Below are 26,284 nucleotides of genomic sequence, written 5' to 3'. Positions count from 1 at the left end.
ATCAATTAATTCAAGATCATTTATTTAGAAAAATATCTTAAAAAGGCACAAGTTACATAGATAATACATGATCTACAAATAATTCTTGATCTTTTCTATACAGAATAGTGCTGCACTGCAAAACAACCTATAGATTTGGACCCTTAAATACTGGTTGGAGAATACATATGTGTAAATAAAGCCAGACTAAAATTGTCAGTAGGATTCAACAAATAGATCAGGACCCATGCTGGTTGTATGATCAGTTCAAATGTGATCGGAAATAAAGTGAATTTAATAAATGTGATAGATTTTTCCACATCATTGACCTAAGTAAAAGACAGCTGATATTAGTCTCTCGTGCATCTCTCTCCACAAGGCTCCTCGCATTAAAACTTTCCACATAACACTTAAAGGTTTTTCACTGTAAAAGCATATCCATTTTAGGAATTATTTAATCTGATATGAAGAATTAACTCCTTTTTATGTTGCAGTTAGAAGAAATTTGCTGTTCCTTGTATATAATTAAAATGAATCATGAATTAATAATAATTACTACACTGTTGCTATTACTTGATTAAAACAAGATTGAAATGAAATATTAAAGATATACATTTATATAAATTCTTATTTGGACATTTTTCTCATCATTTTAGAAATACGATTTTAAGACTCTTCTACTACATTATGTTGCTCCTGTGTCTTGGGACCTGTCGTTTTTGCTGAGGTGTCTGGTTGATCTAATACCTCGTCCAGCTCCTTCACAAAGTGCCTGAGGGCATCTAGGCAGCGCTGTTTCATCTCCAACAGGTTCTTATCCAGAGGAGCCTGCAGCAGATTGTCCAAACTAGGCTCCTTCGCCACCAACATCTTCACCACTGTGCGAAATGTCTCACAGTCCTGCCTGTAATGCTGCACATACAAAAAATGACATTAGAAATCTTAATAATATGTACTCAATCACAATAACAATTTGGTAAAAACATTAAAACAAATTACAGTATACATTTGTCTGTGCGCAAGGAATATTTAGAGGTAATCCTGACGATAAATCTAAACATTTAATTTAATTATTTTGTTCTGATTGTAATAAAAAGCACAAGTTATCGATATGAGTGATGCAGATTGAGAACACTGCTTAATCCAAGGTATCAGGATGTTAGACATTTCCACATATGGCGCGCACCAACAAGAATACACACACAAGAAAAAAATCATCAGAGTGATTGTCATTTAAAAGACGGATTTAATGCATAAATCGTGTGCAACGTGTGTATATTGAAACCCATGCTTTCATAAATTTTTGATATTATTTAAAGGCCCATTGATCAAAAACAGTAATGGACCCCACAAACAAGGGAGCCGCTCCACCTGTCAGCTCTTTGAATTCTACAGGTCCACTCTCATCATAACCATCTTCTGGTAAATTGGTTTATTCTTTGAAACAGGTGTGTGAATGTGAGTGAGCGAGCCCATTCAAGTGCACGTCCGCCCATAACAAAGGGAACATGAGGTGTCAGAGTATGTTAGTGGTGCTGTAGCATTCTTCACACCCCATTGTAACAATCTCTCACATCCCTCTCAGATTTTACTGCCGACACAAAACGGCTGTAAAGTTCTTTATTAGAGTCCCAGGTGCAAGCTCACAACATCTTTATCACCTGGGGAGAAAAGGCTAAATGTGGGGCCCTGTGCTGAAGCTGCAGGGAGATTTAGGACAAGGTTAGCTTGTCAAGAAGCAGTCTGGTACACCAGGGGTCCTCCAGTGCTGAGTTAATGCAGCCCAGACCCTCAAATTAGAGTCACTGGGGAAGACAGAATGTGTTTCTGTGGCTTAAAACAACCACTCTGCTGTCCAATACAAGAAATCAAATCCAACTAGTTCTTAAATATTAGAGAATGTCTACAAAAAAACAGCATTGAAGGATATACTTATCTCCAAAAACATGGTCATTATCGTCTGTTTAATATCTTTTTTGGATCTACTGTAGGAAATCACTTAATCTGATGGAAAACTTTGTGTCACTTTTACTGAAGTGTCAGGACAAATGACCTACTTCTTCAAAGTGGTGACTTAAAACAAGCCTCATTTTCCTGAGACATACTTAATATCTGTGTCACGTTCATCTGCATAGACATTTTAGGAATGTGAGCAGTGCAAGCTTTTGTCGTAGAACAAAAATGTGTTCACAGTATCTCATCCGACATTTACTCTCAGTAAAACGCAATAAATCCTTGGTTTGGGTCATTTTGACAGGGAAAATGCTGCCTGTCAACCTCAATCAGTGTCCAGTGTTGAGCAGAATGTGAGGTTAACCGGTTAAATGGGTATATTCCAGGGTTCTGTCAGTTACGGGGAAATTTTTGACCACAAGTGCTGTTTCCTTGCCTAGATACACATTACATAACGTGTGTCGAGGCTAACTCATGTTCATGTATCCAGGAAGTTGAGCAGTGAATTGTAAATTAATTTAATCACACTTGCATGCCTTAACTGTACTTGATGACAGTTTCTGGAGATTTTGGGGCAAAGGGAGTGTCTGCAATAAGCTCACACACCCACTGGGTAGAACTGTCCTTACTAAGTGAGAAAAGAATTGGCATTAATTATTTTTGGTATATGGCATGTGAAATGTGAGAGGGAGCTCAGCAGGGTGGGGTTTTGAATATACGGGTGTTTGAAAAGGTCAAAGAAACAATAATACTATGACCTTCAGTTTGGAACAATGACAACAGAAACAATTCACCACAGAGAACCGCTCACTAGGTTTCTACGCGAAAGAACCGAGGCATGCTTTAAAAACTAGAAGATGAAAGACGCTGCCGAGCGTACCACAATTTGGGGCACGTCTCTGACTGTGTTAAACCAGGCTAAGTAAGGTAATGTAAAATGATAAATTGACAAACAAAATCTGACGGGAGAAAATGAAAGGTCCCGATTTTTATGCTGTGCCTGATAATTATATGATGTTAAAAGAATACAATGCCTCCAGCTTTGACATGACTCCAGTTTTTCTTGATAGCTTTATCGTCTCTCACCTCTCTCCCCATGATAGTTCCCCTACTCAACTAGCTACAGCATGTTCAGAAAGGAGATTCTCACTTATCTATTCATTCCTGTAACCCTAACCCACATTGTACATCAAAGTACATATATTCAGGAAATAGTTTGCTCAGCGTACAGGGAAAATGTAGGGTAGATTAAATATTGATTATGAATATTTAAGCAATACGTGTTATTATCCCAATACGTATTATACACACACGCACACACAAACACAAGGGAAGGCAGGTCAAGTGAATTTAGACAGAAATATCCCAGACTGTGGGAGATATTTGGACTGAGGCTGATGCTTTAATGTCTGCAGATCATGTCAAGCGAATTTGTGGCCCCACATAATGACAGGCCTCACCAATGACCGCAAGGAAGTGAGAGACTCACAACACGTGTGGCCAGCTAAGCTCAGGGTCAACTTCATTCAACAAAACAAGTTTTGGTTCTCCTTCAGTATACAGTATCAGCTGTCCCATCTTAGGCCTTCCTCCACCTTTTCTTTTATATAATCTTAATTCAATAACACGCAACCATAATTTGAAGTAGATTTTTACACTCTCAAGTGGAAATGGGAGGAAGACGAATTTGTTCCAGGTTTGAAGACGTGAGAGGAAACAAGGAATAATGAGACACAAACATGTGGTGAATGTCCCACAAACCAGCACTTCTCTAATCACTTAGGGCTGATTGTGTTTGCCATCTCCCAAAACAAAATCTACCTAGGCTTTCCGTGCTAAAGCCTTTGTTGACAGTGATTACATTTTCACTACATTACGTCGCACATACACAGTTTTACACACAGCAAAGCTTGAAAAGAGGACAAGGAAAGGGAAAGAGGCCTCGAATGGAACGAGAATGTCACTCAATAGACGGTATATCTCCGCCGAGCCCCAACAGTCCTCTAATTAAACCATATTTAAATTCACTAGATTGCTAAGTTTTCATTAGATTCCGCACACACTCATAAATAGGAAATCAACAAAAAAAGCTGAAAAATGCTCTCTCGCAATGCTGGATTTGTACCAAAATTGTATGGGTTCTTCCCTGACCCATGTTTTGAGGTTATCTGTCTTGTAGATTCTCCCTAATTCTGCAGACAAAAAGACAGAAAAACAAACAACTGCAGACAAAAACATGCTCCCATGTTACTCGAACAAACAGGAAGGGTTCTTCTGACCAGAGCGTGCTCTTTATGCTGTGAGAAAAGGTTGCAGGGAGGTTTGTTCCTTCGCTCCCTGGAGTGGGAGCCATGAGCTGATCTTTAAGACTGATACTGGGGGCCACACAGGAGGGGCTGGAGGCCCTAGAGAAACTGCAACACTCGGGGCCTTAAGGAGAAGGCTTGAAAAAGTGGGCTTCTGCCCAAATCGGATGTTTGTGGAGTTCCAAATTGTGACCACACTGACAGGAGTGTGTGTGTGTGTGGGGGGGCGGGGGGGAGTTGAGGGTTTGAGTGAGATTATACATAAGGCGCTCACATAGACATTTAGTGAGGTTCTGTTCAAGTGAGCGCTGATGCAGGCAGGGGTGCTGCATAATAGGGGAAGTGGGGTAATGACTTGAGGGCTGGTACACATTAGGGGATATTAAAAGAGCCATTTTAATCACTCAAGCTGCAAACCGGACCTCTCGATAGAGGGGCCAACAGTTGAAATGGATAGGTTTCATTTGCACTGATTGAGATGATGATCAGACTTCTCTGAAAATCACTCCCAGGCACTTCTGAACAGATATTTTTGTTTTACATGCTGTGATTTGTTCTGCGGTCACTCCAAAGAGTGATGCATTACTCCACACTTCCCAACATGCAAGTCAACTTGTCAGAAATGAAATGATTTCATATTGTGAAACACGTGACAAGCAGAGTCATAAGCAGGGATGTTTACCGTGTCAATTAATTAGTTTGAGGTATGCAAGCTTAAGTGGTGTGAAAAATCTAGAGGAACCAGCCTCTGCTAAATGTATACTGTATCCAGTGTTAAGTACTAGCTGAAAATAAAAGAATAAGGAATGACAATAGAATTCAAAAGCAGGTGGTCATTGAGGTTTTAGTTTTAGCTTCTGTCCATTTATTGTGTTTTTCAGGATAAGGCAAGATAACTGAATAGTTTTCCATGAAACTTGATGGAAGGATGGGACATCGGGAAAAAAAAAAAAACATTAAATATTTTTGTGTGGATTTGTACAAAGGGATACATCCAAGAATGTTTCATCACTTTCTTCAACATTCCGAGACATTTTCATTGTTTTCCCTAGGACTAATTAATGGGTCATTTTCACCGAGTGTGTGAAACGTGCAGATTGTTGGGTCTTGGTGGAGGTATGCACTCAATCAGTTTTGTGATGCAACACACAAACTGCTTTTCAATGAATCAGTTCCTTCAAGGAAGTTTAGGAAGATATGAGGTCCTGCTCCGCCCACTACCTGAACTGCTGTGTGTGTTGAACTGAGCCTGGGACAGATGTCTCAGTAAAGTCACTGGGGAGGTTTGTGCTTCTCACCACGTCTGTAGAAGCAGTTGCAAATGGCTGGGTAAGCATGTGTCTGCTTATGCCAGGAGACGTACCACACTGTGGGTGGGCCGCCTGCATCCTTCAGGGCAATTCCTGCCCGGCTTTAACGGGAACAGATAAGTGGTACTGTAGTGGAGAGCGATGAAGGGTAGGGAAAGAAGTGCAACTCCAAATAGCAGGCCGCAACAGACGTCAAAACCTGATGTGCAAAGGGCTGTTCTGCTGAATCATCCTTCTTCTCTGCTCCGACAAATGTTTCTTCAATTAAAAACCCCCAGCCACACTATAGAGCTAATGTAAATGGTTTGTGTGAATCCATGAGCCACCAAATCATTAGAGTGAAAAACACATGTGGCGAGGGCAACCACACAATATGGTGAACCCAAGAAAACCCTAAGTTCTCTGGGGCCACAATGTCTCTCTTGTAGTGTACAAACTTGTTTTTTTTTTTTTTTTATATATATTTAAATATATCAAAGTGTTTCAGTATTGTTAGCGCACTGATCTCTCAACTACGACCCACTGGCACCCTGCCTGACCTGTGCCCACGTCCTGTTTGATCCCTTCGACTCGGAACATTCACAGTCGCCAGGTTTGATGTAAGAGAGGGAATAGAGGGGTCAACTAAACATTAGAAGGACAAGACTAAACACAAAATAAATGTCAAATAAAAAAAAAATCTCGATAAGGGGAGACAAGTCTACAGGTTTCCCTTGCTGATTTCAGGATTATTATTTTTTATATACTAAAACAATAATTCAATGGTTCAACTTTGACAAAAAAAAAGGGGGCAAGTTAAATGGTGGTCTACACAAAAGAGAGTTAAGAGTATTCACAGACGTTAGGTGGTTTAATGGACAAAACCCTGCTACCTTCTCAATTTCCAGAGCCTTCTCCTTAATGGTTTTCAACCGGCCAGTCTTCGCGTCGTCCTCTGGTGTCGGCTTTGGCTCCATGCTGGCAGCAGGCACATCCTGCGTCTCCACTACAGATGCAGCTTTTTCCTGGCGGGCCAAAGGTTAAGGGTTAGGACCAAGGTCACCAGGTTTAGAAACTGGTTCTGATTTCAAAGTGTTTCAAATAGAAACAAGTATACTCTCTTACGGGTGTTGAGGTCTTGTTTTCGTACATGTCTCATTACGTACGCATGCCGCATGTCAACAGTAAACAGACGTGACCAAATACAGTACAACTCTGTTGATAAAATAATGAGCCAGTATGGTAGATGCTACTGAGTATTATAACCTCCCCCAGTTTGTTGGGTTTTTAAGATTCCACAAAAACTTGGTGGATGGATGGGACATGGGCTGGGAAAAGAACCCAATACATTTTGTGGCAGACCCAGAAAAAAGGCAGATCCACAAATGTCTTATCACGATATAAGAGGGGTTATTTCCACTGATTTCCCAGGGAATAATTATTAAAATCTGATAAAACAGATCTGGCATATTTAGATGACTGATATCGACAGCCGTTTTCCGACAAGGCCTGAGTCCGGAGTATTGGATACAGAGTTCACCCGAAGTTTGCTTTTCTGAGTTTGTTACTTCTGAGAGCATATTGTTTTACCTTAGAGGATCCTAAGCTTTGAGGAGACCCCTCCACAGGGCTGCTGGGAGTGCTGGTCGCCAGCACATTGGGTTTATCTACAGAGAGAATGAAGACAAATGGAAATGGAAAGAACTGTGAGCCAACATGCAGATAATCAGTCTCCGATAAATAATGGAAAATACAACGTTCTCACAAAGAGACCTGTAGAATACATGAGGGTTACCATGGCATTCTTTTATTTAATTTAGCTTCGTACAATAAAACCCTGGGGGGAGCATCCCGGTGGGTCGGTGGTCTGGGACTGACTGTCTAATAAACGGTAAAAAAGCCATAACATATAATGTGAATTTTAAAAATACAGCAGGGAACAATTACTTTCAACTATGAGACATTAGATTATCAGTCCTTATTGTGACGCCAAGGCATTATCCAGCAGCTGAAAAGAGTAAATCATTATTTTGTTTATCACTCCCTTGTTAGAGCCTCCCACACAACGGTGGTCGAGGAGTTTGGCTGTGCCGAAATTGAAATATTGTCCCTTTTGCTGGCTCCACTGTGTCTAGAACAAAACAAATATATTAAAGTTAGTTTTTTAAGGAATCTCCCATAGTTATTAGAGTGAGCCTAGGTAACACACCCTAATTTGAGTCCCTCAGTGGGACTATGGACTATACACACAAACAATAGCGGTAAAGGCTCAGGCATTCAAACAGACTATTTATATATTATATAACAATAGTCCTCCCTGACAAAGATTGGAGTCACTGCACAGAGCTTCCTTGTGCACAGCATAAACCTGGTATACCTACCCCATCACCAAATCCCTACTTAGCTCTGCTGCCCTAATTAATGTCCCAGATGGAGGTGGAAGAGGGAAGTACAACTGTTTTCTCACAGTTTATTGCATCTTCAAAGGGTGCTACAACCATGTTGCTAACACATTAATATGTTTATGCATCTTACAAATCAAAGCACTGGAGAAATTACTATCCTCACTTCTCTCCCTCAGACTAATAACAGGCCTTGTGTCAGAACAATTTTGACAGGAGCTCTGTAAAAAGTAAATTTCATTAGCTCCACATTGTTAATTAATTTTAAGCTGAGAAGCCTGTTAAAGTCATAAAAGAAAACATGTCAAATGACAGAGCCACAGTGATTCTGAAGACATTGTTAAACAAGAGCATGAGTTGGTTTCTCACTGAAGAAAGAGCTCAGAATCTGAATCCAAAGCCAAACTACCCCAATAAACCCAGGGTATCCTTTTCCCAGCCTCTAAAATGGGTGGTGTTGGTGTAATTAACATCTTAACGTGTTTCAGCATTCCCTGACCCCTCACACTACACCTCCAAAAACAGATGCTACACCTGGAATGGCTTAATTCTTTTACACATGATAATTATACACGTTTCTGTAAAATGGGGAAAGGGTCTCTTTGGTTGTCCTTACAAAACAGCTGCAAGGACACACATTGTATTAGATAAAAGGTAAATTCACAGCTCTACTGGCTACAAGCCATCTAATTGTCTCCTTCAGGGTTTTACTTGCCGTGACCAATCTCAAAATGGTCAAAAAACCTACAAACAACCACTTACATCTGGCTTTTGTCTGTAATGGATACAATCGGCGTTCACTCCCAGGTCACATGATGATGCTTATGTTCAAACAAAACAATTTGCATAGTTGCTCTTTGCAACTATCCTACATGAGGAAAGACGACTGGCTGAGTCAGTAGCTTCCTCTACATCAATGCTTAAAACATACTTGTCTTGTATGCCATTCCCTGATTTTTCTATTATTGTAATAATTATCTTTTTATTCTTCTATGACTGTGTTTTTATTTATTTTAATGAACTTTTACTTTGCGTGAAGCACTTTTTAAAATAAGTCAAACAAACAAATCATAATAAAATAATCATATAATTCGTCTTGCTCAACGTCAGCTATTAGGACTTTATTTCAGAACATTCAGCTGATCACAACACAGGGTTGTAACTCATCACGTACGTTTCTGCTCGGCCGGTTGAGCCTTTGAGCCTTTGACCTTGTCAGGGGAGAAACTCCTGCTTCTGCTGTTTGACCCAGAGCATCCAGGGATCTGGGCTTCCCTCCTCACAGGGGAGCGGTGCTGCGTAACGGGCGCAGAGCTCAGGCAGTCATCAGGGTCTCCTCTACAGAAATGAGCAATAATCAAGAAGTTAAAGTGTCTATAAATCCTGCAAAAGGTTGAAGTTTGAAAAAGGATTCTGTGCAAGGTTCTGTGCTGCAAAACAAATAAAATGAATTGTGTTAAAAAATTCTTTGGATCAGTACAATTTATAAAAGGTATTTATTCAATTGTATGTGTGCATGATAACCTCAGGCAGAAGCATCTTTAAAAACAGTGAGCTGCACTTCACACAGGATCAAATTCTTCTGAGGAAACTTCTACTGAAAAACAAACTCAGATTTTGTCAGATTTCACCTTATTAAAGTTTCCTTATGATTGAGATTTCAATACAGAACCTTTTTAGATAAAATTAGTGTTTCCCGTTATGAAAACCTTCCACACCGGACACAAATTTTGTATCTATACAATATAAGAGTGGAATATAATGTTTGTTTTTGAATATATAAGTTAATGCTCTAGAGGCATAGAACACGTATGCCTCTAGTAAGTGTTCTATGTAGACAGGAATTGTTACGTTTAAATATAAGCTTAAGTCTTAAATAAAAAAACTAGACATCTGATTTCAATCTCTCCCTGCTTACACAGTTGGCAGTTTGTTTACTGGTTTTACTAGTTACGAGCACATGGACATGAGGGGACTGACTTGGGTTTTTTGTCCACCGCTTGTCTCCGAGCAGGGCGAGCCCTTCGGCCTCTGCTGCGGGGATAGGGAGCAGGTCGGCCATTGTTCCTGAAAAACATGGGGGTGAAAATTCTGACTTCGGACAAATCAGAGGCTACCAAAGCTGGTTTGAACCCTGGAAACGACTGTTTGGTAAACAACAGTTCATGGAAGATATGATAAACAAATCAAGAGTTTGTTGACTGCAAATTCAAAATGCATCATTTTCATCATTACTGGTTTTAAAAAGCAGCAGTTTTGGGTATTCGTCAGTGTGTGCTTACTAATGTGTAATGGAAAAAGCATAAAAAGGAGGAAGAACCACAAAGATTTAAATTCCGGCTGTGGCACAATGATCAATTTGTGGAATGGAGGCAATCACCACTTTGGCACAAGCGACATTTGGCCGACAGTTGCACGAATTTTGGTCGTCTTTCACCATCTCTCCTTAACAGTAGGCACAGGCACGATTACACTAAAAACGATCCTGAAGTCACAACGCACAGTAAGCATGTGATGTAATGACCATATCTGATGTTAAATGTAAAACCATTAAGTTGTGAAATGTCACCGTTCACTGAACCTTGCTTTTAATGATTTTCCAGACTCAAAGAAAAGCTTGTGTGTGAACGAAAACCTTTAGGTGCAGAAGTATAAATGCCCCACAGGCACCTGGTTGGCCCGACCTCTGCCTGAACTCGAGCCACATCTCAAATAAAAAGCAGGTCTAACAAGGCCTCAAACTTTAAAGACTCATGCTGTGTTTGAAGTAGCCGAGAAGCAGCCTGACATTTGCCAAACGCCTCGACCGCCATCCATACAGTACAAAGCCCACATCAGAAGGCGATGATAGAGAAACTTATTAACTTAATTTAAGGGGGGAAAACGAACTCAATAAAAGATAAATCAATCTTTTAACAGACATGTTAGGGATTATGCCTTATTACAGAGGGTGAGATTTTCCATATGAGCTTTTTTTTTATACTGACAGTCATTATACCAAGAGATGAAAAGTTTCTTTAAATATCCTAAAGATAACCTGCGGGATTAAACAAACAAATAATGATATGACTGCACCATGTACTTCATTCTGTGGGTGTGTGCACTGGCATGGCTTTAGATTAACGCTGGTTAATGGAAGGGTTGAGCAAGCATCTGGATAAAGCATTTATTTTAAAAAGCATGGAATATTTGCATCTATATTTCTTTGATATCAACGAAAATCACAAAATTAACCTGGCTTCAGGTAACTGGGTGGATTTACAATGGTAGAGAAAATGATAATTTGGAATTCAGTTAATTTCATGATCTGTGGGCAAACCTCCATAAGGATGCTAGAAGAGTGACTCAGGTGTGTGTCACTATGACTCCATGTTGAGCCACGAAACCACAGCTGTAGCCACTGAGGCTGCGCCATTACTCCATTGGTGCAAACTCTCCTTTGTTTTACAGACGCTGGAATGCCAGGACTTTCTGTCTTGTGCTGGAGTTGAAACACTCATTTTATATTTCCCCCCTTGTCTTCAAGGCCACGGAACCACCTTGTGCAAAAATGAATCACACACATAGGCTTCCTGCTTTGTTGTCGGGAAACAGGAGGGGGGAGGCAATCACTTTAATATTGCTATAATTTATGGTCAAAGTTGGTGCAACGTCAGCCTGAATTCAAAGTGACTTCCATGTACACAGCCAACACACAAAGCATCCAAAAACCGAAACAGTAACAAAATGGCTATGATCTTTCAAAAAAAGAGTTACAGTCTGAAAAGTAATTAAATCAGTGAAGTGTGATCACAACCTTTCGCAGTGCGTCAACTGGTAAAGTTTTCACAAGAATCACTTTGGTATATTAAATTATCCTTAATATGCAGTGTAGGTTGGTAGGACAAATTTGAATAGTGAGCACGTCTTCCCCTTTGACTAATTTGACCAATTTGCAGCAGATTGATTTTAAAATAATCTGGACACTATAGATCTATGCTGCTCAGAATATCTGTGAAGTGTGCGGGTGTTAGACTGTAGAGGGAGTGGTCCAGCTGTTTTTGCTCACAAGGTGGGGGTGGGGTTGTTTGGCGGAGTGAGTAGACACTAGTGCCCTTTGTCCCTCTCTCTAGGTATGACTCCTGGAAAAAAATGGGGCCTGTGACTATAAACTGCTGGTATGTTGAAGTGGCTGAAGCGAGGCGCGTATGTGTTGATATAGGAGTTATAACCACTGGACTCAGCTCCTCTTTGTTGGGTTAAGCTCTTAAACTTAACTTAAGAGTTGTGTGGTCACAGCTAATGAGACATGATTCCTAAATCTATTTATCAAAGCAGCAATTTCCTGCCACAGGAACAATTTGTACCTATGGATGTTATATTCTTATATTGTCTTGGATGGAATGTAAGGGTTAAAAATTTCAAATATATTGTCAAACAGATAGCTTTATGTTTTTTATATATAAGAATACTAAGATTTATGCTCATTGATTGGTGTTGGGTAAAACCAATCCAATCAAAATATTCACTTTTCAAAACAAAATACTTTGCCTCCACCTACAGGTCAGTTTGATGCAGTGCACAGATAATTCAGTGACGCAACTGAGGATCTCCCACAAACACCGTGACAAAAACCTGTCAATTAACAAAATAAGAACACTTGAAATAGAAGGTGTGAAATAAATTACCTCGAGTCCAACTGATACCTCAAGTCATCTCTGGGATAACCCTGCGGGGAGTACTGGTCCTCCTGAAAACAAAAACAGATATACAACAACATTAATTGTGAAACACTGGTCCATTTGTAAATACAAACAGGCTTATAACCACCGCAACAACAATGGACTATGCTGTTAACTGTATGTCATGTATAGGTTAGTCACACACACTGAGATGCAATTTATAGTTGTTTCGATTTGATCACCTAAAAATGATTAGTCTAATCATCGTTTGAACCGACTCTGACCTGGCTATAGTGCTATGATTCTTTTTCAGATGAAGAAAAATAACTGACTGTGATTTGCAAACTATGCATAACAAGCTTTTCTTACATTTCGCGGGGCTGAGGGATTTCTGTGAAAGTTGTCATAGTTGGATTGGTCATCATAGTAATGACAATCTTCAGGTTGGTAACTGCAGTCCTCGTGATACTCTCGTGTATCCTGGTGATTACGGGCCCCACCGTACCACTGGTCTTCACGAAAGTCTCGGTCGGACTCCAAACTCAGTCGAGGCACAACGCTCCGCTTTTCAACAACATTGACGACTCGACGATAGCTCACCTGACAGGACACAAAAATATAGGTTTTTAACTATATAATAAATAAAGCCCATTGAATGTCTATAGGATTTAACATGATAAAATGCCCCAAAGGGCCAGTGCATAGCCTGTGTGTGCCATTTTGAAGAACCATCATCAAGTAATCAACGTATCAACCAAATTCTGCAGAAATCTATAATTTAAATTACCTTCTGGAAACCTCACAATAAACAACATTTTAAAAAAGCAGTATCGTGTTGTGTAACAGAATTTTATGCAAGAAAAAATGTAATACATTTGATGATTTACCTGCTTAACAGAAGTGTATTTGATTGAAACAAATGTTGTTTCAATCAAATACACTTGTTGTGTACCCATGGATATTAAAATAGTAATCTAATTATTATTGTTTCGGGAACAATGACCCATCAAATGTTGGTCCTTTGGCAAAACTTGGTGGGGGTAAAACGGTCATAGTGATGCAAAAGATGTGCAGAACATCACGAGTTTAGCAAGTAACGTCATAATTCTGGTAAATAGCAAGAAAAAAGAGGAACAGTTCTATGTAAATGAAAAACTAGCAGTGTGTGAAAGGAATCAGTGACAGGGTGTGGAGCAGAGCTAGTAGCAGTTAAACAATGTGTGTTTACTGTAAAGACCAATTTATTACCTTGTTTTGTAGCTTACAGTGACAAAGTAACATGTAATCATTTCAGAAAAGCATCTTTTTTAATAAAGATGGAATAGTGATAACTTTAGTAACATGATGAATCCCCTTTGCATGACAAAAATCTTTGATTGTTGTTTGCTTATCACCCTCTCCATGTGCTTGAGTCAAAGATGGAATGAGTAATGTTAACTTCTCTTCCTTAATTTGATTAAGGAAGAGAAGTTCCTTAATCAATTGATGTACATTACATTACATCAATTTGTGGTGACATGATTACTTTTCTTTACGGTAACCTAGTTAAAGGGGGCGGCTCATCTTACCCATTGGCTTGACTTAACCCATTCTCCCACTAAAAGTATCTCAGGATGACACAAAGATGTCAAGAGAGCCTTTGGTATTAAAAACCATATACTGGTGTTGATGTGCTGTAAAAAAAAAGGCTTGACATCCACTGGAATTCATGTCTGGAAAAAGCTTGATATATCTTAGGTCTCAACTGAATTGAACTGAGCTGAATAGAAGTGGATACAAAATCAAAATTCATCTTGAGAGCGCCTTTCCAGTGAAGGAAAAGCTGATGAATAGTAAAAACTGCTGTTAATGCCTACCACTACTCATAATACAACAACTTCAGGAACAATAACAGAGTGAAGATCTGTTAGGTTTACTTAGGAATAACTGAGGGGCCTTTGTCCAACTAACAGAATTTGGCCTTGAAAACAACACTTACCTCTCTTGAGAACATTTCTTGATATGTCTGTCTAGTTGAAGGTCGATCTTGTCGATATGCCACTGCAAAAAACACAATATATTTTTCATATTTGAAATGAATGGTGGAATAATATAACAAATGGATTGTCATTAAGGCCAGGTACATTTTCAAACAATACTGCGATGCATAACTTACTAACCCTCCCTTTAGCCAAACCACAAAATCCCGAGCAGCCAATGTGTCCGCCTTTTAAGGATTGTGTCAGACCTTTACTCCAACCATATGAAAGCTGGAGATTTAGAAGGCCCCATATTTGACATCTTTCTAGGATTTTATTTGAGGTATTGGTCCCCCTAAGATGATACATCAGAGGTTTAAAGTCGAAAAAACTGCTGCAATGTGTATTTCCATGTCCTCTCTCCTGCCTCTTGAGCTCCTCCTCTGATTGACTGACTTTGAGTGAAACGCAACCAGGCCTATCACCGGGTGGAAGTCACACTATGTTTGGATACAGCTATAGAAGAGCAGCCACATATTTACGGTCGGTACAACAGGATGTTTCTGAACAGTAAGTTACACCATCCTCATGTTTGTTCAAGTTTAGCAGGATAAGCTCATATAGATTTGCAATGAAACATGTCACTAGGTTGAATGAAGTGATGCAACCAAAACACTTTCAGAGGTCAAGGGGAAATATAGGAGTAAAGGAAATATCAATAATAACACTGTTAATGGGCTCCAAAAATAGTCTATAAGGAATCATACCAGGTTATAGTTTTTATATGGAGTCTATTAGTTGATTGATAGTCAAATGGTCAGTAATCGTATAGACAATGATTGGCAAGTTGATTACTGCTTCTCTTATATAAAGGTTTCCTTCCTGTTTTAAAATATATAAAAATATTTTGGTTGGGACAATGGTCAACAAAACATTTGATGGTTTCATTCTGACATAAAAAAACAACAATTGTTTATCAAGACAATAAGCTGCAGATAAATTGGTACTGAAAATAATAGTTGCAGTTGTAGAAACATGCAGAATGCCAGTGTTATAACTTACTGTTGTTTGAACCGTGTTAGTCCCGTGGGTGTGTTCCGGATGTCAGAGGAGAGAAGGATGAACCCTGAAGAAGGAAGGTGAAAAAAGACTGAGCATGAACTAATTTACCGCACCCCAGATGTGTCACATACACAGAAAGACATTTGTTACACACACACACAAACTCTGACCTGGGTTCAGCAGAATTCCCAAACCATCTCCACCAGTAACGTCAGGACACTCACACACAGCACTGCTAATCTACTCTACTCCTTCACCTGGAAACAACCAAGCTAAGCATCCAGGAGAACGGGAGCAGTCCACACGCGGGACAACAACAGGACTTCCACTGCTCGGATGTTATTCTGACTAGAGCGACAAGCTGCGGCTGCACTGTTGTTAGCGAACCTGGCTAGTTAGCATCGTAGCACAAGTCCAAAGAAGCTCACTCAGCAGATGACGACGTGAACGCTGCAGGCCACCAAGTGCGTCTTACATGTTTACATCTGCTCAGCCCCTGCACATGAAGTCAAGTTCCATCTTAGGGCAGAGTTTCCTGTTCCTGTTCGCGTGCAAATTAACCCACACAACAACTGTCACGACTTTTCGTTTTTCTCTAAACTGGCAGAGGACACGCAGCGATGGTGGTTGGCTGCCGCCCCCTAGGTGCGGAGGCCTACTGCAACAACTTCTTCTTTTATACGCAGTCTCTTCTTCTGCTTCCTCGCCAGATGTTTTCTGCCTTAATCTCTTCCACCACACTCCACAGTGCCCTTTAAACTCACTACTTTTAGTGCTGCTTCTGTAATTCCCTCTATCATGTCCTTCCTTGGTATATACTTCCTGCAATTACCTAGTACAGGATCTACGGTTACTGGTACCTCACAGCAGAGGTGTGGACTCGAGTCACATGACTTGGACTCGAGTCACATGACTTGGACTCGAGTCACATGACTTGGACTCGAGTCATGAATTTGATGACTTTAGACTCGACTTGACAAAATGTAAAGATACTTGCAACTCGACTTGGACTTCAAAATCAATGACTCGTGACTTCACTTGGACTTGAGCCGTTTGACTTGATAAGACTTGCTCCTTTCCCCAAAACACAAAGATTAAAAAGTATGTTATTAAGGAGCGCTCTGTATCTGTCATCGTGTTTGTGTGCGTCTGTGTGTGTGTGCAGCGCCGCCGCTCCCAAACCGCGCACTACGCGCTGTGCGTTGGGCACCAAGTCCTGAGGGGGCACCAAAAAAAAGCAACTGAAAAATTATCATAGTTATAATAATTATGTAGCCGAGCGTTTGGTTGTATCATAAGTCCGGCTTCAGCCGACAAAGGACACGAGAGCAGGTCATGCGCTCGGGACAGCACACCCGTTTATTCTCCGTTCATTTTACAACTTCACTCATCACAGCACCCACTTCCTTTAAAACCCCCTTTCAAAATAAGAGTCACTACCAACAACCCACTTAAAACCGGAAATACAAATCAACCCTCAACAATAACGTCATTAAATAAATTAGCTTACAATTATAATGCCGATATTATTTCAGTATAGAAATATTAGGTACCTTTTAGCCATGTATATCACAAAAAAGGCAGAACAAGAGATATATTAAATTGCACAAAAAAAGTTAAAGAAGATTGACTATTCTTGTTTGTACTTATTGATGATTATTTAATGTAATCATAGAGGAGTTATGCTTAGGGCACCAAAATGGCTCGCAGCGGCACTGGGTGGAATCATACTACGTCCACATCGTGCACAAATGACTGACAGACTTTTGGCCAATTTGGTCTGTTGCAAATGCAATTCAGCATAGGGCCCTGACATGTAAAAAGCACAACCCTGTTCATTGTTATGTTCAAGTATTTGTTATGTTTCTCACATGTACACACACACACAGACAATATGAGGTAAGATAAATGAGATGAGATAAACACAGTACAGGACAGAAATGTTCATGTTCATGTATTTGTTATGTTTCTCACATGTACACACACACACAGACAATATGAGGTGAGATAAATGAGATGAGATAAACACAGGACAGGACAGAAACTGCTGTGGAACTAGTTGAAATGCAAAATACAATGTTAGCACTTTTGTACAAATAATTACAGTTGCACTTGTTTTTTCAAATGTGTTCATTCTGTAGGAGTGGTTTAAAATGTAGAATATTCTTGCAAAATATGAGTTAAATGTTAAAAATGACTGGTTAATAGTGCAATAGGGAAGTGCAATGTTGGCACAATTTTTTTCTGTAATTTCAATTGCACTTGTTTTAATAATATTAAATAAATAAATAAATACAGATTTTAAAAGCATACATGATCTGTGTAAATATATTATTACTCAGTGATCAAAAGGACTCGAAAAGACTCGAAACTCAAACTGCAGGACTTGGACTTGACTTGAGACTTGTCAGTCTTGACTTTGGACTTGACTCGGGACTTGCCTGTCTTGACTTGGGACTTGACTCGGGACTTGAGGGCAAAGACTTGAGACTTACTTGGGACTTGCAAAAAAATGACTTGGTCCCACCTCTGCCTCACAGTGTTCGCAAAGGCCGGTTGGATGTTTCCCTATGATGGTGAATGTCCTGTTCAGGTTGCTGTGCCCTATTCTAAAAAGTCGATTCATTACCACCTCTTCTCTCCTATTTCCTCCTCTCTTTCTTTCATCTCTGTCTCCTCTCTTATCTCCTGGTCCCAGTGTTGCTGCCACTCTTTATTGATTTCCTTCCATTCACTACCCTTTCCCTCTGATTTTGAAAGTTTCTACTATAGTAGAAAATGAGTATCTACTATAACTATTTCTTCTTATGTAATGATCATAATAATAATAATAATAATGATACAAATGATTATTGCTATTATCACTATATATGATATTTTTATTATAGTTATTTTTTTTCATTATTACATTGACTATGTTTCTTAATGCCCCCCTCTTTGAATTATATTCATTGCATCTTCGTGTTATGACATGACAACCCTGTCCTCCTCCATACAAGCGTATGTGGCGGATTTTCCATTAGTTTTTTTAATTAAGTATGATTGAGAGGTTGAAGGCAGTCTTCCCCAGTTCTGATCTCTTCCCTTATAGAATAATTTGCACACTGCCAATGGGCATGTTTTATTGTCTCATTCTGACCACCATGATGCTGCCCATCAGCCCAATTCTATGCCCACAGTGACTTAACCTCATTCCCAATAATTGAACTTGGTCTACTCTTCTTTCCCTCTGGAAATCCTATATTAATAAAAAAAGGCATAGTAGAGTAACTGTAGCATATAAGATCTGCTCTCATGGTTTATGACATATTTTTGAGTTTCCAGTTTCAATTACAGAACACATCTCCAGTGAACCATATGAAGGCAATATAGCATTATTATCCTTGAGGGTTGTTTTTTATCCATGTTGACTGATGCCTCATTCTTCAGCCCTATAGCCTATGGCTGGCACCCACATGAATCCCACACTGCATCCCGTTTTATGTATTCTGTACACTGACATCATTATCACCACATCTGGCCTGGCCTGAGACGTTCCAAGATTTATTGCCTCTAATGCAGCAAGATGATTAATACAAATTACCCTTGACTTTGGCCTAGAATCTTCAATCCACCGAAGGGTTCATTGCCGGTTTCTCTGCAGTGGATATTGAAGTTTGACCAGAAAACCTTCACACTTATCGTATTTATGAAATATGCCACAAACGCTACTTTCCCAGTGGTTTCATTTTCAGAACCATCATGTAAATTTGTAGGCAGCGGACTCAAACCTCATTCTGATGCTCACTGACTGCTTACACTGGATCTAACATAGTCTTCCCACTGATCAAGCTTAGGATATGAAGATCTAAATCAACCTGCAGCTAAATATGTGTAATAGCAATCTGAATGTATGGATTTACAAACAGTATTTATGTAACTGTTTACCTGAAGTTTCCTTATTAAAGACAGTCTACATGGAAACTTTACATTACTTATAAAGAGCTGTGAACCCTGTTTTTAAACATTTATACAGCTTAATTTACAAATGTTGATATAAACAGAAATTGCAGATATGGAAAAGCAGTGTCTCCATATATTCTTTAAATTCACAAGATCCTTTGATATTGGAGGTATTGATTGACCTGCTGAATTTATGGATGGTGAAATTTAGCTGAAATGGAAAGTACAGGTATCTGTACTTTACTTGAGTATTTATCTTTCTGACAGCTTTTACTTTCATTCACTCATTTTAACACAAATATCTGGCCTACTCCTCAAATTTTCAAAACAGGTGCGTAACTTTGGGTTTGAATGTATTTGAAGGGAATTATCAGTTTTGTTTTATTTTGTATGATCAAGAGCCACGTTCCCAACATCAAGGCAGATTGAAACTTAAATGGACAATAACATAGAAAATACTTATCCTTGTGTATCTGCAAGTTCACATCACACACAACAGACATAACACAGCGTGAAAGATGTATCAAGATGAAACAGACATGAGAGAGAGACGCATATGTCCATGACAAGAAGCAACATAATAGAAGAATTGATCATTGAATACTTCATTCAATACATTGTACACATTTCCTCTGGATAGGTTTTCATGCTCACAAATATACTCTTGCTTTGACTCCTGTTTTCAGTCAATAGTTTATTTTGTTTGACATAAGAGTGGTTTAAGGTTGATCGTCTTCGTCTCAGTTTGCTTTGCAACGGATAAAGCAGGTAGAGAACCTTTAAGGACATTTCAGAATCAGTACTTTAATAATTTACTTGAGTAAAGAGGTTGAATCTAACTAATACGTTGTTTGTAACACATGTATCTGTACTTTGAGTCAAGACTGCGTGGACTTTTATCAACTCTGAAATTTACCATAGAAAATCACTATAGGTATAGTTCACTGAAATATCAAAATTTACTCATTATCTACTACTCAACTACTCACTATGTTGGTGGAATGGTTGGTGAAGTGTTAGAGTCCACAAAACACATGTGGGGTTTTCGGGGTTATAAAGTGTTCTTACTGATCTCGTCTCGCGAGAACTGCAGCAGTAACTAGGAGGATATCAGAAGACATTTAGGCAAAAAAAAAATGTTGATGACACAACAGGAGCCGTAGTATGAATATTGTTTTCTTGACGTTTGAAGAAGTGGTCCCCATTTATTTCAATTGGATGGGATTTTGCTGCAGCACTGTTTACCCACTGAAACTCCAAGTGTTTTGTGGACTCAAACACTTCACCCACCCCTCCATTGGCTTAGCAGTGAGTAGATAAGTGAATTGTAATTTTTGGGTGAACTATCCCTTAGAGTTTGATCGTGTTCCTCTCAGTTTGCTTTGCACAGACACAGCAGGTACAGAACTTTTTGACTTTTGAGTACATTTCAGAGCCTGTACAATACATCTATACTTGAGTAAAGAGGTGAGAATCAGTACTTATACCTTCACTTGAGTTGTTTCTAAGACAAGTAGCTGTCCCTCTACTTTGAGTAAACACTGTTTGCACGTGTACCACCTCCTATCTGTACCACAGCGACCCGTTGAGCTGGAGGAGAGGACCCTCCATCTTCATCAGTCTCGTGTCACTTTTCCCACTGCCCCTGTGTTATGATCACATGAGCGGTGATTGGCCGAGGGCCCGTCACGTGCTCCTCCTCCGAGTTTCCCCCGACAGCTGAGCCGCAGCAGCAGCAGCTAAATGCGTCTGTTCGCCTGCATCATCGCAGAGTTTCCACTCGGAACTGTCACAACTTCCACAACATGGGCGACAAGAAGAGTCCCACAAGGTACAGCTGCCTCTCGAGCCGCCCGACCAGCACTTTAACCGGTCCGCCAGAGCCCGCACGGCTCGGTCAATGGATGGAGGGGTTTTACTGAAAGTCTTCATGGCGGCCGGTGTTAATACGAGGAGACTCTGCCTGTTTAACCCGAGAGCGTCTCCCTCTCTGTGACTTGACTCGTGAGCGTAGTTTCCTGTTGTGGCGCTTCGCGTGCCGTCTGTGGCCCGTGTGTTAGACAAGCTTTGCTGCGTGTGGTAAAGCGTGTGTTTGTGTTTTGCTCTCTGTGTGCAGGCCGAAGCGGCAGTCCAAGCCCTCCGCAGACGACGCGTACTGGGACTGTAGCGTGTGCACGTTCAGGAACAGCGCTGAAGCGTTCAAGTGCATGATGTGTGATGTCAGGAAGGGCACGTCAACACGGTGAGAGACGTCATGTTTTCGAACTTAAAGGTTCAGTGTGTAAGATTCAGGTGAAAGTGATCATCTAATAATCCAAGTTAGGTCTTCACTAGTGGGTTTCATCTGAATTGTACGAATTTTAGTTGTTTTTAAAAACTAGAATGGGCCCTTCATATTTAAATACTATATATGTACATCAGGAGCAGGGCCTCTCTAAGGACACCAACATGTTTTTTACAGTAGTCCAAACTGAACAAACTAAACACGTTTTTTTGTTTTTTATGACAACTGAAGGTTCCCACACTGTGTACTCTGTGTTTGGAAGGGGAAGCTGAGTGGTATTCAACTGCAACATGCAAATTCACCACTAGATATCAGTAAATTCTACACACTGAACCTTTTAACCTGCAGCCACCAAGTCCTTCATCATAGCAAGGTTAACTAAAACTAAAGTAAGATTTGGAGCAATGTGAGATACTCCCAGTCCTGTAATATAACCTGTTTCAATGTTCACTGATTGATGAAACTGTTTCAAGGCTTTTTAAATCATCGGCCGTGCAAAACATCAAGGGGGCCAGGTGCCTAAGTGAAAAGGAAGGGCAAGACTCTAAAAGATATTTACAATACACTGATACATATTGGGCTCGGCGATACGGAAATAAATAAAATATAATTTTTCACATCAGTTGATATTGATTTAAATCAATTCACAATTTCTGTAATTTTTGCTTGAGATGGTGAAAAGGATTAGTGGTATTACCTGTCGTTCTGGGAACATGCTTTCGACACAATTTACATTGAACGCTACTCTGCTTCTTATCAGAGCTTAAATAGCCAAAATATGTCCACACTACCGAATTCCTCTGACTCTTCTTTTCCTCGTCCCTAGAGCCTTGGGCTGTGTGTGTTGGGGTGTCTTCTTCTGTAACGCTGTCGCTCTAGTCTTCTGTCTTAATTTTCTCTTTTATCTCGCTCACGTAGTGGTGTGCACGGCTGACAAAGCCCAAACACTATCACGTGTGCTGTTGCTGGCTGCTACTCCTACACTCTGTGCTGTGTGCGTCAATCTGACCTGACGTGGCTGACTGGCTGTAACTCTATTTCAGACACATGATTGGTTTGGCACGGCGCTTTTCTTACTGTTAATGGCTGTTTGGGTTGTCTGTCAAAGGAGTTCTATCGACTATGTCTTAAATTTCTGTTGAGGAAAAGTTATATTGTTTTATCACCCAGCCCAAATACACCTTTATTTAATCAAGTACGCATGTACACACATGAAGATGTCTTATACTCATTAACAGATCTTTTTTTTTATTGTTTTAATTCACAGAGAAGATGTTCTTGCATTCACTTTTTCTACATTTATATATTGTGTGTATATATAGTATTGCGTGTACCATGCACATGCAGGGTATGCATTGGCCCTATGATAAAGTGACAAACAATGTTTAGGCATTTTAAACACGATACCTAGTTGACAACAAAGAGAACAGGTCACGGAAATGTAGCCTTAATGTTCCTCTGCATGGTGTTAGATCCAAATGCTGAAGGGCCTGGTCACACATATGCAAAGTGAGTTGGGTCAAAGTTCACCAAAGTTAAACTACACTCGAAGCCATGGTGCAATTTGCCTCTCCGCTGGAAAGGGATGTTTTATCATCCGCCTCACTCTCACAGATGGAAGTGAACGGAAGGCAAAGGAATTGATGCCATTATAAACCTTGATTTGCATTAAGAAAAATAATTTCAAAAACATTTTAGAAAAGGAACACTTATTTAGTTTAGCTTTTTGTGCAGCTTCAGGTTACTTTGCAGCCGCCGGCCCTGCTTACCACAGCTCAATTACTGAAGGCCACTTCAACAGTTTCAGAAAGAAAGCTGCAAACCACATTACCACAGACCAAGTTATCAGAACATTCCAAACATGCAGGTTGAGAACAGGTACTGCCCGAGTTGAACTTTAAAACAATAACTCATTTTCTCTTGTCTCTTTCAGAAAACCACGGCCGGTTTCTCAGCTGGTTGCACAGCAAGCAAATCAACAGTTTGCACCCCCCACACTGCCAAAAAAGGACAAGAAAGAAAAATCTGAGAAAGACAAGAGCGATAAAGAACCAACACTGAAAAAGAAAAGCAATAAAAAGATCAGGTAATTAATCCACGTGTGAAAAGAAAATAGTAGAATATCTCAATATTCCCTTTTCTGTGATATATAACTAAAATATTTTGTATCCTCTGATCAGTTTTCATGTTTTTTGAATTTTTCTCTTCACCAGGCCAAGGTTAAAAAACATAGACAGGAGCAGCGCCCAGCATTTAGAGGTCACAGTTGGAGATCTGACTGTAATAATCACAGACTTTAAGGAGAAAGCCAAACCCACACCCACTTCTACAAATGCTGCCTCCGCAGACCAACACAGTCAAAGTGGCTCAAGCTCTGATAACACGGAACAAGGTGTCTCCAGGTGCTCCTCACCCCGGGGAGAAGACTCGTTGGTCAACGGAGAGACTCACTAACCCTTCACACTCCCAGTCAGCACAAGTGATTCTTCTGCACTCTCAACAGCCTCAACCAGAGATTAAACTTCATGCACATCTTTTTATAGAATACTTTAAAAGCCAGTACGATAGCATTTACTTCCATCTGAGGTTGTATTTTTCACTGCCTTCCCATAAGGAGTCAGGATATCAGAACTGTAACAGAAAGAAGTAATGGATGTTGGTGGAGCTGTAGCACATGATGTGGTCTGGGGACTTTTCCTCTCCCACCTCACAGTTATGTTAGCATCACACCCGGGCCTTGTTCAGACTTGGTTATATCTTTTGTTACAGGTGATCTGATTACAACTGGACAGCTCAATGTACAGTTGTGATTACGGTTAGACCACATTCCTTTAGCAGTGTGAATGTAAATGTCTCCTGAGCCATGTTGACGGACCACCTTCTCAGCTTGCGTCCTCTGACCCGCTACAGCTTCACAACAAATTGAACGAATTTTTGCACTTTTCAAGCTGTTTATAGACAAAATCCTTGAAATGTCCAGAAAATTGGGTCCAGATATTTACCGGGGTTTCCCTTTTGCATATGAAGAATACAGCAGGAGATAATCTGGGTCAAATGCGTTCACAACAACATGGACATTTCGAGAATAATCAGGTGAGGGTGGCACCTTGGAAGAGCCTGCAGGGGGCAGGACATGACATATATATTCTGCTGCAAAAAGCTCAGTGATCTTGTTTATAGCAAATCGACACCAGCGTTGGCCTTTACATCCAAAAGCTCTCAAATCTCATTGCTTGTCCAAGTTGACACCATTGTCAGCGTCTTCTTATTATTTTGCATCCTCAGGTTTTTGTATTCCTCCAGTTTTGTTCTGTTACGTGTTAGAACCGTCATCGACATGCCCAAATGCTCGCTGTGAACTTTTGCCTGCTGTATTTTCACATGAGCTCACTCTGATATTCTACTGGGGGGCTGGCAGGAAAAGTTCCAGAAAATGTCTAGAGCAACTTACTGGGACATCTATGTTCTCCCAGCCCCTCTGGAAGATTTCAGGAAATTGTCTAGTTCATGTCTGAAAACAGGCTCTCACTAACACATGAACAACAGACACATCTGTTTAGTCAGAGTAGGTGGAAACAACATGATTTGGTCTTTTAAAATTAGAAATGACATGTGTTTCTATTTGCATATAGAGCAGGGAGATGAGATCTTATCGAAAGTCGTCTCTGGGGACACATGAAGACGCATTCTATAGTCAGGTATGAACTGACGTCCTCAGAGCTGTCCACTTGTGATCACATCTCTGAGATGCACGTTGAATCCAAATCTGAACAGGTCCTTGGTTTGGCATTGCTGATGAGAATAAATGATGCATTGTGAAAGAAAATGTGAAGAAGTCCTCGGAGAATTGTAGTTTATCCTTGAAATTTGTTATTAATTGCACTTAATGGCATCCTGTGTTCATGATAACACGTCATAGCATTATTTCCACTTTGCCATTAACAGTAATTCATAACTCTGTTGGTTACTGGCCTTATCCAGCTGTCATTTTATGACATTGGATGCAATAATTGTTTCACTGTCCAACATTTGAGTAAAGATATTGAACAGTTGTTCTAAGTATGTTTCTCTTTCACTTTGTTGAGTTGAGCATGATGTAATCTATAGAATGATTTATATTGTACAATAATGTTGAATAAAATAAGCTGTAGATACTTGGATATGTTTTTATTTTAAATGTTTCAATACAAACAGAAACAATTTGTAAAAAGTTTCCATATTATTGATTGTTTGTTGAATTTGTTAACAGTATATTATCACATCATGACTGATAAGTTCTGTAAAATCAAGGCAGGAAACGTAGCAGACTTGTTTTTTAAGTTGCCGCGTTAGTTTGGATCCGTCAACAAAGTGAAGATACTTCACTGGACTGTGTGTTTTATTATTACCTGTCACTATTGTCCTTATACTCTTTCTCTCTCACACATATACACTCTATGTCTCTCTTA

At 39.9% G+C, this 26,284-nt stretch overlaps 2 protein-coding genes across 3 annotated transcripts; one reads left to right on the top strand and one right to left on the bottom strand.

Moving 5' to 3' along the window:
- Nucleotides 1–4: 4 nt before the first annotated feature.
- LOC133955351 (periphilin-1) lies at nucleotides 5–16,230 on the bottom strand. Of its 2 annotated transcripts, none has more exons than XM_062390146.1 (10): nucleotides 16,044–16,230; nucleotides 15,611–15,675; nucleotides 14,569–14,630; nucleotides 12,960–13,190; nucleotides 12,597–12,658; nucleotides 9,910–9,996; nucleotides 9,104–9,267; nucleotides 7,118–7,194; nucleotides 6,421–6,552; nucleotides 5–891 (listed from the first exon to the last, which is right to left on the bottom strand). In XM_062390146.1, coding segments are annotated over exons 2-10 (1,062 nt in total). In that variant the 5' UTR covers nucleotides 15,612–15,675; nucleotides 16,044–16,230; the 3' UTR covers nucleotides 5–645. The 2 variants fall into 2 exon arrangements, with proteins under 2 accessions (XP_062246130.1, XP_062246131.1); XM_062390147.1 differs by lacking the exon at nucleotides 16,044–16,230 and adding an exon at nucleotides 15,781–15,927 and having other exon boundaries at nucleotides 15,611–15,674.
- A 4,866-nt stretch (nucleotides 16,231–21,096) lies between these two features.
- LOC133955703 (YY1-associated factor 2-like) lies at nucleotides 21,097–25,994 on the top strand. The gene is made up of 4 exons (XM_062390681.1): nucleotides 21,097–21,383; nucleotides 21,669–21,794; nucleotides 23,770–23,922; nucleotides 24,050–25,994. The coding sequence occupies exons 1-4, from the start codon at nucleotides 21,358–21,360 to the stop codon at nucleotides 24,288–24,290; spliced, it is 546 nt and encodes a 181-aa protein (XP_062246665.1). The 5' UTR covers nucleotides 21,097–21,357; the 3' UTR covers nucleotides 24,291–25,994.
- The last annotated feature ends 290 nt before the right edge of the window (nucleotides 25,995–26,284 follow it).

This window comes from Platichthys flesus, chromosome 6 (genome assembly GCF_949316205.1).
Source record: "Platichthys flesus chromosome 6, fPlaFle2.1, whole genome shotgun sequence".
Classification (NCBI taxonomy): domain Eukaryota; kingdom Metazoa; phylum Chordata; class Actinopteri; order Pleuronectiformes; family Pleuronectidae; genus Platichthys; species Platichthys flesus.
The sequence above is the reverse complement of the archived record's forward strand: the minus strand, read 5'-3'. Positions and strand labels throughout refer to the sequence as shown.